A 12493-nucleotide genomic window follows, 5' to 3' on the forward strand; every position below is an offset into this window, starting at 1 on the left:
AGCTTCATGGAGAGCAAGCGAAACGTCTTCTACTACAGAAAACAAGTCCAGTTGTTTTGTTTTTTATTTTTTTTTTGGAACTTTAACTCTGTAGATTAATCTCAATATAAATTAAGCTGTTCAGTGAAGGCCTCAAAGGTTTCTTTAGAGGACATTAAAAAAAAACAAACGGCGACCTGAACGCCAAGGAAGACAGCAGACAGGTCAGGGAGAAAGTTGTGGACAAGCTGGGTCATAAAACCATATCCTAAGCTTTGACTATCTGGCAATGCATTGTTCACTTCATCACCTGAAAAATAGAATGAGTATTGGCACAACTGCAAAACCCAACTGGCTAATGGTACCTCTGGAGGAGCTGCAGAGATTCACAGCTCAGATAAAAGAATCTGTCAACAGGACAAATATTAGGACAACTAACCATGGGAGATCAACAAAAAGAAGTTAAAGAAAGCCATATAAGGACCAATTTTGAGTTTGCCAGAAGTCATGTTTGGGACATGGCAAACTTATAAAAGAAGGCGCTCTGGTGAGATGAGATCAAAATTACATTCTTGGCCTGCAGGCAAAATGTCATGTAAACTAAGACTGCACATCTGCACATCACCTTGAACCCACTACCCTTCAGTGAGACACGGTGGTGGTGGCGTTGTGATGTGGGAAGGCTTTTTTTCAGTAGGGACAGGGAAGTTGGCCTCAAATGGTGGCAAGACAGATGAAGCTCAAGATACAACAATCCTGGAGGAAAACCTGCTGCGGATGCAGAAGATCTGTCCATGTACAATTTAAAAACCAAATTTTGCTGCTTTTATTTATTTCTTCACTGCATGTGCCCTCTTATTTACTTTTATCTGAATGTTATGTTGTCTGTGTACTTAGTCTGGTAAATATGTCTTGTCTTCACTGTGGGATAGTGAGAAACATAATTTCGATCTCTTTGTATGTCTGGAGCATATGAAGAAATTGACAATAAAGTTGATTGATTGATTAATTGATTAATTGATTGATTGATTGATTGATTGATTGATTGATTGATTGATTGATTGATTGATTGAAGATTTGAGACCGGGGTGGAGATTTGCCTTCCAGGACAACGACCCTAAACATTCAGTCAGCGCTACATCAGAAAGGTTTAGATCAGGGCCAGTTCTCAAGGACCAGGGTCCGGCCCCATCTAGTTTCGCTCCTGGTCCAACATGCCGCCATACAAAAGGCTTCATTTTCCCCTCAGCATGCAGTCAAAGATCCCTGCTGCTGATCTGCTAAGTGTTTGATTGGGGTGTGTTCAGGGGCGGTTCTAGACCAAATTTACCAGGGGAGCCAAGGTGGGGCCAGTGTTTTTTTTCCACAGGGGCACAGAACAAAAAAAATTAAAAACAATAAAATGGCAATATTTAACTGTGTAATAATATTAAGTGAGCCACTTGTGGCTCTGGAACTGCAGGTTTCAGACCCCTGATCTAGCATTTGAAAACTTTGCCCCCTGCTCAATACGGCTAAACATCTTAAGTTTTAAATTTAGAGTAAAGCTGTATAGGTAAAAAAATAATATTGGTCAAAGTGACCAATCAGTTATGGTTTCTCTGCCATTGCAAATAATTATGAGAAGTTTATTTAACATCATGCTTTTAGTACAGGGGCCATAACAGGGGCCAAGGACATTTCTACAGGGGCATGGGCCCCTGTTGGCCCCTATCTAGAACCACCCCTGGGTGTGTTGAAGGACTTGAAGGACTGGAGGGAGGATCATGAAGCAACTTCATGTCCAAAACCTAATCCAGTTAAGAGACCTGGGCAGGCCTTGAACATTTATGTTCTGAATATACATGCACCCCATACGTTTTGGATTTTAAAAACCGTGTACCGTTCAACACACACGTCACCAACGTGCGCCACTTTATGCCGGTCCGTCACCTGAAGTACCAATCAAATACTTACGACTGCTTGGTACGACTGGTACGACTGCTTTGGGTGAGGCGCCGTGGGACACGAACGCATCCGTATTAAAGATGCGCCTGCTTAAGCAGATTTGTTATTTATACTTTAGATGCATTCATTCCTAACTGACCTCTTTATGGCTTTTACCGCACGTCAATAAGACACGTCCCGCCTTGGTGCCCCCTCCCCTTCGCTTTGCTCTTCCAGCGTCCTCCTGTACTGCTGCATTGTTGGGGCTTTCTGGGGTGAAATCTACAGTCCCTCCACACACTCAGGGCTCAGGGCTGCTGAGGGAGATATTCTGGGCCGGCAGAACAGGAGATAGAGAAGTGCTTACACTGCACTGTGGGGGTGATGGGGAGGAGGAGGAGGAGGAGGAGGGGGGCATCAAAGGCTCGCCGTATAAATGAATATTAAAATTCAACAGCAACACCCCTCCAGTGTGTGATTAGCCGTGACGAGGGGTGCAGGGAGACAGGGAGACAGGGAGACAGAGAGGTGTGTTGGACAGGGAGACAAAGAGGGTGATTGGGGACGGGGAAGAGTATAGCGAGTCAGAGAGTGAATCTGGGATGATTAATGCCGCTCCACAAAGCTGCTCGTGGAGAGCGGCGCACGAATTATCATAATCATCGACAGCAGTGTAAGTGGCAGTACTGTGAGTCATTTCAGCTCTCTCTCTCTCTCTCTCTCTCTCCCATCGCACATCTCGCTAAAGCACGGCCTGTTCATGTGATCCCTGCTGTAGCCGCTTGACGACCGACCGCCTGGGTTCATTCCTCTTCTTTTATTTCCTTTATTTATTTATTTATTTTTTATTATTGGGTAATTGTGAAGGGGGGGTCGAGGGGAAAAAAAAAAACGTTGCGGTTGTGGTGATCGGAGCGAACGCAGCGTTGTTGTTCTTTCCGTTTTTCACGCCTGCGCCGCAGAGCTTTGTTTCAAAACGCCGCCCACCAGCTGTCAAAGAAGCAATAATTACTCCCACAACAACAAGTTTGAAAAGAGAGGGGAAACAAACGATGCCTGAACGCTGCGGCTTTCTTTTTTCGTTTCACTCAAAAAGTGGCCGATAAAGCCCGCCATCACATGAGGGCCTCGCACAATTCAGCACGGGACGGGGGTCAGTCCAACAGGTGCCGACGTTCTTGTCTTATTATAATTTTCTTTAGCTGTATACACTGCAAAACCGGATCTGAAAAAATAAGTAAAATGTTCTTAAAATGAGTGTATTTGTCCTTGATTTGAGCAGGTAAATAAGATTATCTGCCAATGGAGCGAGTATTTTTACCCCTAAAATAAGATAATTAGATATACTGCACTTGAAATAAGATGATGGAGATGAGCTGTTCCTATTTTAGGTGCAAAAATCTTATTCCATTGGCAAATCATCTTATTTACCTGCTCAAATCAAGGACAAATACGCTCATTTTAAGAACATTTTACTTATTTCTAGTTCCGTTTTTGCAGTGTAAACAACAGGTTCGAGTTCATCGGCGTGTGAATGAAGAGAAAGCACAACCTCTTTAACGGACGAAAAGAAAGCATGGATGAGAGGAAAAAGTGAGGAGGTGGAGGAGAAGGAGATATTTGGCGAGTGCATGGCACGACACAAGGGCAGCTGATCGAGGGTGGGGGGGGTGACAAAGGACAGAAAGAGAGATGATGTGGGAAAAGAAGAGAGAGGGATGATGGAAAACGTGGAGGAGGTGATGAATGTGGGAGAAGAAGCTGGAGTGATGAAAAATCCACCCGTCTCCTGGGAGAAGGAGAAGAAGAAGAAGAAGAAGAGGACGAAGGCGGTGGGAAAGCGTGAAACTGCAACTCGGCGCGGTGAAAGACATGATGGGAACTTTTAAGAAATGCAATGGAGGTGATGCACAGCGTCATCCATCATGATTGGCTCCTCTGGTGAAGATGTGTGAGATGCGACCGTCCTCCTCCTCCTCTTCCTCACTCAGGAGAAACTTTGGTCCCTGTCGACTCTCTCACTGTCTCACTTCCAGCTGTCTCCGATGTTTTTGGTTCTTATTGTGACCGTAGATGTAGGAGAGGATGGGCGTGTTGTTTTCTTGAAGCCGTCTCCCGTCTCATGACCAGCAGCGCACGCCGTTCTGGCTTGTCTGCCATGTTCTCTTTCGTCTTTCCAGTTTTCAAGAGCGGCTGAGAGAAATTGGACTCAGTGGAAATCATGGATTGTTGATTAAAAGTTTCAAGACTAATCGACTTACAAAAATGCTACAGACATGAGATCTTGTCAAAGATTATTCTTTTTCTTAAAGCACGTTTTTCTTCACTCAGTTAACGTGCTTAAATTAAAGCTTGTTTTATTTATTTCCAAATTTTCTGGTGTGAGATCTTATTACTGTAATAGAAGTTCAATTTATTCCATAGATAGAACATGACGAGACTCCCAGCGGCTTTCTGTGGAACGATGACGACAGTCAGTAGATGGTGAGAACGTCGATGCTGATTCATGGCGTGGTTTTTATGTCCTTTAATAAAAACATTTCTGAAACCAATGTGTGATTATTAAAACCAAATTACATGATATAATTTCCACTGGTTTCTGGCGTGCACTTCCATTTCGTGCCAAATTATTCTCATGTAACGATTACATATCGGATTATTTTTCTTGGAAGTGAAAGATTTTGATGAATAATTGACGTATGTAATCGAGTAAAGGCACAAATGTACGGTTTGTTTTGTGTATTTGTGTATCGTTTTCTGAAGTTATGGCTGATGTACACCCACTGGGGTTCTGATCCCAGTTTGGATCGGCTGACTCTCCTGAAATATGCTAAGAGACTCTGACCCCTGATCTAAGCAGGCCTCCTGCTGGTGGATACGAGTCACAGAAAAGCATTGCTCATGACAGACTACAGGACATGTCTTTATCTCATCACTTGTTGCCCAGTTTCTGTAAACTAGTTCTACTATGATTGACACGCGGTCAGAACAAGCTGCTCAGACACAACAAGCAAATGTACCAAAGGGAGAAGGGGTGAAATGAGCAGCGCCTGCAGCCGTCATATTCTGGGTTAAAGTCTGCCGGCCTGCAGTAGTGACAGAAAGAATAAACCACTAACATTACACAGATTTATGTGTTTTGTATCTGTTTCAGAAGTTATTAAATGGTGTTTACTGAGTTTTTCACAAACTTCTCATTTTTGACTTCGTATTTGTTTGATAAAATATTATATTAAGATCCCCCCCCCCACCTCCTTAGATTAGATTTAAATAAACTTAAGAAACTGACCCGGAACCTGGCCCAGTAAAGGCCCGGTCTGAGATTTCAGCATTAGGGCTCGGTTACCTTTTTATCATGATTGTATTTAAAAAGTTGGACACTTCTTCTGAACTGCTGTGCTACTCAAACGTTTTGGGTAGAGATCCACTGAAATTCTGACGGGGATGGAAATGAGACGACACAAAAAAAAAAAGAAAAGAAATAAATAGCCCGTCTTTCAATGGGAAATATATAAAAAAAATGTTTTTCTTTTGCCTTTTGTCCATTCACAAATCCAATGTCAGCTCTGTGAAAAGTCACATTTGTGGAAAGTTTCTTTTCATAAGGTCAAATTCAACAACTGGAAGTCTGGATGTGTGAAAAGTGAAAGATTCGTTTTTGCTTGCAGTGTAAGAGAGTGCTTTGTTATTTCTGTCATACAGCGGCGACTGAAAAGTACTATTGCAAGTAACAAAAAAAGAAAAGAGGGGCCATAACTGGCCTTAGGAGTTGGCAAACTCTGGAGTGTGCTTTCTCTCTTTCCACATTTACTGTAGACGTTTTTTTTTAAAAGCACTGCTGGATCCTCGTCGTACACCCGTATTATGGCCTGTTTTCACGTTGCATCTTTCCATGCTGGAACAGGTCCATGCCAGACATGTAATCCAGCAGTCAGTCTCAAGGCCAACGCACAATGAGACAGCCATGCGCGCTCAAACACTCATCCTTTGAACCAAGTGTTTACGAAGAGACGCAGACATGTGGACGGCACGATAAAAGGTCTGAGCTGACATCGAGGTTTGAACCCAGATGGATCAGGCTTCGGCAACACACGCAGAAATCAACACACACACACACACACATGCAGCTCCAGAGATGACAACAGGTGCTGCCTGTGTTACCTCTTATGGGCATCGGGGGTTTGATGCCCAGATGCGACTCACAGCATGAGGCCAAACAGATCGCCACACACATGCCTTGATTTCTACCTCAGTGTGTCCTCTTTTTAAGTGCAGCTGCCTCTCGTTCCCTACACATATGAGAAACATTTATAGAAATCCCGCTTTCTGCCTTCCTTTTTTGCACCACTGGAAGATGCCCTTATTTCCACGGATTTCCGTAGTTTCAATGAAGCAGCTCTTTTAAAAAGGTACACCGAGGTTATAGCTGGATGCTCTGTGTTGCTTCAGCTGCAGGGGAATAGCTGGATTACCTCTCTGCGCTCTGATTGCATTTTGCAAAACGGAAGTGTCGATAGGGATCGCCTCGGCGCGTCCAGCGCCACAGTTTTCCTCTCTGCCATTATCAGAGCTCCAACAGGCGTCGTATTGAGCCACGAGTCTGGAAGTGAAATATGACTCTATCTGCCATTATTACCAGTCAGGCTGCCAGGCAACTGAGCTGCAGCTATATGGGCGTTAATCTAATCTGCTCCTGTGCAGATTTACGGCGCCCTCGCTGAAGTTTTCAACCCCACTTTTGCCCATTTTGTCACGTCACAGACAAACCATTGGACTGATTTAATGGAAGGTTTGTTGTGATGGACCAGGGTTAGGACGTCTGAAGCTTGTGGAACGTGTGGAAGAAGGGGGAAGAGGTACCAATGCGTTTGCGAGGGCCTGCAGAACCTGAACACACCAACTGGCAGCAGCGCCGGGCTTTTGGATCACGGTTAACAACACACTCCACTGTGGATCAATTGAGTCATTGAGTCTGTTGCGTAACAGCAAGTTAGTCACCAGCATGGCAGGGCCCAGCGGAGAGCTGGAGCAGAGCGGGACATGGCTGAACGATGCGCTGCCCACTCCGTAGGAGGACAGAGTGGGCGACTAAATAGTTGATGCGGGAGTTTTGGCTGACATCTAGAAATCACACCGTGCACGTGACCCACTGTTGTTAACCCCTGCTGCGTAATAAATCACAACGAAGTGCAGGAGACAGCTGGTAATGGACGGCAGGCTGAGTGGAGGAAACGGACCGCTGAGCTCGGGGTTAGGGGGACATGCAAATGAGCCGCTCTCTCTTTTTCTCTCTGCGCTCCCTGTGCTTGCGTGTGTGTGTGTGTGTGTGTGTGTGTGAGGCTTATAAGGCTGATTCACTTATGGGTGCCTGCGGTTGGGGGTGTGCGGCAGCCGCTCGCGCTGCCATAGAGACAGAAAGCAGCTTTCTGTCAGCGCAGGGCGCAGCTCTGGAGCTCGGGCTGACATTCCTCTGCTGCTGACATTATGCTCTTCTCCGCGAAGACTATAGCAGAATAAGGAACAGGATGTACAGCCCATCTCTGGACCGTCGCCGAACGAGAATACAACAGAGCAAGTGATGCTGGTCCATAGACGTGCGTTCAGTTACATAACTGTGTAAAAATAATTGCCAGGCGTTCTTGTTTCCGAGCAGATGTAAAGCATTAAAGCTGCCAGCCAGGCCCTTTTTTTTTTTTTTTTTTTTTTTTGAAAGATCAATCAAACCTACTTTACTTGTTACCCATAAGGCAACATGTCATGGTCGGTTTGTTTTGGCTTCCTTTGCGGTTTTGCTGTACGTCACTATTTAGTCGAGATAAAACTAACCCTCCCAAAAATAAACTTTAACCAGCAGACGCGCCTGATGACATCACACAAGGCAGAAGTCCTTTTGATTAGGTCAATTTGTGTTTTATTGTTCTATCTCTTTTGTGCGTTTTACTCCTCCGTCAAAGGTGGGCACTAGTTTTCTGTCTTTGAGTCGTATGTTGGAACATCTTCCAACAGTGAAGCACGCGGAAGTGGTTTGTGAAGAGGACAAGGCCAGGCTGGAATGGCCAGATTTCAATGTCAAAGATCTCCGGCAGTCATTTGGAAGTAAGTCGGGATAAAGACGACAGAGTTCAGGGGGATACGTTTTATTACGATGCGTTTTAAGACCCAGCGATGGTTCCTGCCCAACCGCTGCATCACCTCTCGTGACGTCACCGACTCAAATCCACCAAGAAGCAGAAAAAGCTTATTTTTAGTGCATTTAAGAAAGAAAGAAAACATTTTATGTGATACCTTTACTGTCTATGGATTCGTAAGAATAAACCACCGGAAATAATCTTTACAGAGTCAGGAGAATAATAATAATAATAAAAAAGAATAAAATGTGATTAATTTTTATGAGAATCTCCAGCTGAGAATTGGTCCAGTGTCTGCCAAGTGATCAGAAAAGTTTGATGTTGAACTACTGCCCCAGCATTTATTTACTTCGTCATGTATGTGACAAAATGATCATGAACTGAGTCATCTTTTCAGAATTTTTAAAAATAAAATGTTTAGTTTTTTAGTTGAGGCCCAGTGAGCACACTTCTGAATCCCATTTCAAACATATCCACCTAAAGCTCTGTAGAACATGGGGAAATCACATTTTAAAGAACATAAAGGTCTAATCCATTTATGCCTTTAAATGTCTCCATGTGAAGGCTAAACATGCATTTAGAAATTAAAAAGGTAAATGACCTCAGCTTGGAAGGTTATATCATCCACACTTACCCCATTGTTGTGGTTGAAATGAAAGGCGACACCTGACCACTGATCGCTTCTCGCTGGAATAAAAAGCCAATAAGCGGGATGGACTGCTGCGTATGAAGGGTCTTCTTCTTCTTCTTCTTCTACACCCTCTCTCTACACGACAGTCTGCAACGTATCACCGTCGGTGCGTCTGCAGGAATGTGTTGACAGCTGCTCCATTCCCCCCTTTCTCGTTGTCACCGCATGAATTCACGCATACATGTCGTAGTGCACATGGCCCGGTGGTCAGATGTCCTCCTCCTCCTCCTCCTCCTCCTCTTCCTCCTCCTCCTCCTGGTCGCTCGGTGATGGAGCAGCTGGGGCGGCAGCGCGCTGCTGGAGCCCGGCGCAGATCCTGCTGGTGATGGAGAAGATCCCACGGACTGTGGCTGTGTGAATCCTCGCCGGAAGGGTGGAGGAGCCCTGCTGCTGATTATTCTGCTGCTGCTGCTGCTGCTGCTGCTCAAACTGGGAAAAGACAATCCTCATTTAGCGAGAAGGCAGCGCGCAGCATCACCGTCCACGTCTCCCCCACTCCCTCTCTCTCTCCCTCACAGCCTATTACCACACGCTCACAGGCAACACCCCCCCTCACTCCTGCGCGTCCACTCCTCAGCTATTCCACGCACTCTTTATTAGCGTTTCCTCTCAAAGTTGCCGTTTGTGTTTCTGCAACACCAGTTCATGCTTCCTGCCCCCACCTCTCCCCCACTGGAACACGCGTGGAATGCCAGCATCCCCACGGAAAAGCCTGTATTAAATTCTCCTGCAGTGTGTTATTGATCCAAGCACAACAATCCACAGAGCCCTCGCTGCACCCCGCACCCTCCCTCCCCTCCAACAGGCCCCACATCTGGATGATGCATCCGCTTCCCTCCCACTGCCGACGTCACCACCGTCCTCCGCAGTGACGTCGCTCTGTACTCCAGGGACTGATGTCGTTTTTGATGCTTTCTGTTGTTCAAAATAAGTTTGTCGAGGTGAAACGTGCTCACCCGGGTTGCCAGACCGGAGGGGGAACTAATGGACGACTCGACCAAGAAGGCAGTTGGTGATCTTTGGGTGTAAGATAGAAACCTGGAAACTCATGGTTTAGATCCTTTCACCTGGAGGCCCACATCCAGGTAAGCCACCATCACTTACAGCTGAGTTATGGTGTGGACGGCGTGGCTCACCACCAAGGGTGACATCTTATCAGAGCGGGACAAGGATACATAATAAAAGAATAATTCAATTATTTGGTTTTTAATCTGTAGGTCATAGCTGCATTAAATAATTTGTAAGTCAAAGTATAAAATACTTGAGGGTCATTCTTTTGTGGTCCCCAGCCTGAATCCAACTGTATTTTTAATCTAAAGATACATTTTTTTTTTCTTTTTTACTCTTTGTGTGGTAGCAATGGTCTATTATAAAACCATATAAAACTGAAATTAAAGGAATTTTCCTCAAGGTAACATTTCATTTTTTATTTATTTTTTTTTTTTTTAAAGATTTTGCCATTTCCCCAATGCAGTTTCTAATTTCACCTTTAAGAAAAATGGCCAAATAAATTGTGCTATTTTCTCCAAATTTTCCTAATAATGTTATTAAGCTGGATGAGGCATTATACATACTGTATTTTTTTTTATTTTATTTTAGAAAAAAATTGTTTTTGTTTAAAAGTACCATTTATTGTTTGTCCCTGGGCTTACTCTCCACTGTTATCCTACGTAAGTATCCCTTTAAGAAAGCTCCGCCCACTCCTACATGACTTCGACTTCTGATATGAAGTCACACAAGATCTTTAAAAATTAAATTTTTGCTGTTTTTATAAAGATTTAGTGTGGACAATCATAAGACATCCACTATGTTAATGACGTTTTATATATAAAAAATACAAATTAATTTAAATTGTTTATGGTTAGGATCTACATTTTTTATTAGTTATCAAAAATCTTGCTAGCATAACTGCTAATAAAGCTAACCTTATTTCTTTTTTTATTATAAAGTTTCCACTGTGTTAACCTAACTTGGATAACTCAGTGGACACTCCCTTAACTGGACATACAATATTAAGACTGGACATACAATATTAATAGATTGATTGAAAAACAAAATATCATAAAGATTTGGATTAACTTCCCGCATTGTTCCTTCTGTACACTGTATTTTTTCCCTTAAGTTCATTAAACTGAATATTTCTAATATACGTTTTCTTATTGATATAATAATAGAGTTGTTGGATAATACATGCAAAATATGTGCGTAATTTGCCTTGCAATCTACATTTTGAAAAAAAAAATGAATGTCTGATGGCTATATGCAGCATTTTATTGCAATTAAAAATAGATTTAAAATAACTTGATAGTGAATTTACATATGTAATTCAGGAGAGAGTAAGAATTTATTTAAAAATGTAGTTCTCAAAGCTTTTATACAATTAAAACTGTTATGCTTATGTGGATAACACAGTGGACATATTACTTGTGATTAGGGCTGTGCATAAAAATCGATATAAAGATTAATATCGATATTTTTAAAAACGATTTAATATCGATATTCTGGCTTTCCATATCGATATACCTCCCAACCTCTAGGGGGCGTTATTACAGCGCAACCATTACAGTTCACAGTGAGACGAATTTGTGGAACGGCCGACAGGATTTTAGAAGCTCCTTTGTCCCTAAAATCAGATGTTTGGGCACATTTTTGGTTTCTGTGACACGTTAAATGCATTGAAGCAAATGCACTTTATTTTCCTGTTAATATGTCTGTGATCAATAAATAGAACATAATAAACATAATAAACATAATATTTGGCTGATTTTGGTGATTGAATCACTGAGCATTAATTCAAAGTAATAAATATCGATATTGGAATCAAAGCAAGCTGAGCTATGTATCGAGAATCGTATCGTATCGTGAGCTGTGTATCGAGAATCGTTTCGAATCGGCTCATCCTAGATGATACCCAGCCCTACTTGTGATGCATATTTTAAACAAATCAAAAATAAATACATTTAGCAGATTAAGCTTGACTATTATTAGTTTCAGGAAGTTTAGAGTCTGTTTTTAAAGAGAAAATATCAATATAAATAAAATAAAATATATTTTTTAAACAATTTATGACACCAAAATGGCACCACATTTAAAGAATGACCCTTGAACCGGTTCATCCCTGCAAAATATGTTTTTTTAATTTGACATTAAGATACATTTAAAAATAAAAAATGTTAAACTATGATTATTGTTGTTGAACTAAAATTTAAATCACAAGTTTAGAGACCCACAGACTTTGTGAAAAGTCACTCGACTGTGATAATAATGTGTGAATGAATGCGTCTCCTCTTTCCTTTACCTTAGGGGTTGATTGCATTTTGTTGTTGCTTGACAGGCTCCTTTTTGGTTTATGAAGTTGCTTCTATTGGACTTTATAACCAACACTGCTTACTTACTTGCTTGTTTGCTTATTTACTTACTTAATTTATTCGTAAGGCATTTTAAACCAACCACGGCTGTGACAAAGTCCTGATCATATAAAAGATTAAATATTTAAAATGTGAAACAAGGAAAAAAAACCACAATAAGACAGGGCAAAAGCAAAAAGTCTCATGCTGTGTTGAAAGACAAGGAGTACAAATATGTTTTTAAAAGAGTTTTAATCTCAACAAACTCAATAAGTTATTTACACCCCTGCTGTTAACTGTACATGCCCCCGTGACGTCAATTGTTCTTTTACTGACTGGAGGAACTTTATGAAGTGTGGGAGGAGATGTAAAAGCGGATGTTCTATTCATGACAGTTGATGATAGATAAGTTGATAGCAGCC

The 12493-nt window shown here is 42.3% G+C and overlaps 1 protein-coding gene across 1 annotated transcript in view; it reads right to left on the reverse strand.

The window, feature by feature from the left end:
• Window positions 1–9501, reverse strand: part of homer1b (homer scaffold protein 1b) — a 36361-nt gene extending 26860 nt beyond the window's left edge. Inside the window, exon 1 of the mRNA XM_012861327.3 lies at window positions 8668–9501. Coding sequence (XP_012716781.1) covers window positions 8668–8672 — 5 coding nt within the window. The 5' untranslated portion in view covers window positions 8673–9501. The remainder of the gene's footprint in view (window positions 1–8667) is intronic.
• Between the last annotated feature and the right edge of the window lie 2992 nt (window positions 9502–12493).

This window comes from Fundulus heteroclitus, chromosome 12, assembly GCF_011125445.2.
Source record: "Fundulus heteroclitus isolate FHET01 chromosome 12, MU-UCD_Fhet_4.1, whole genome shotgun sequence".
Classification (NCBI taxonomy): domain Eukaryota; kingdom Metazoa; phylum Chordata; class Actinopteri; order Cyprinodontiformes; family Fundulidae; genus Fundulus; species Fundulus heteroclitus.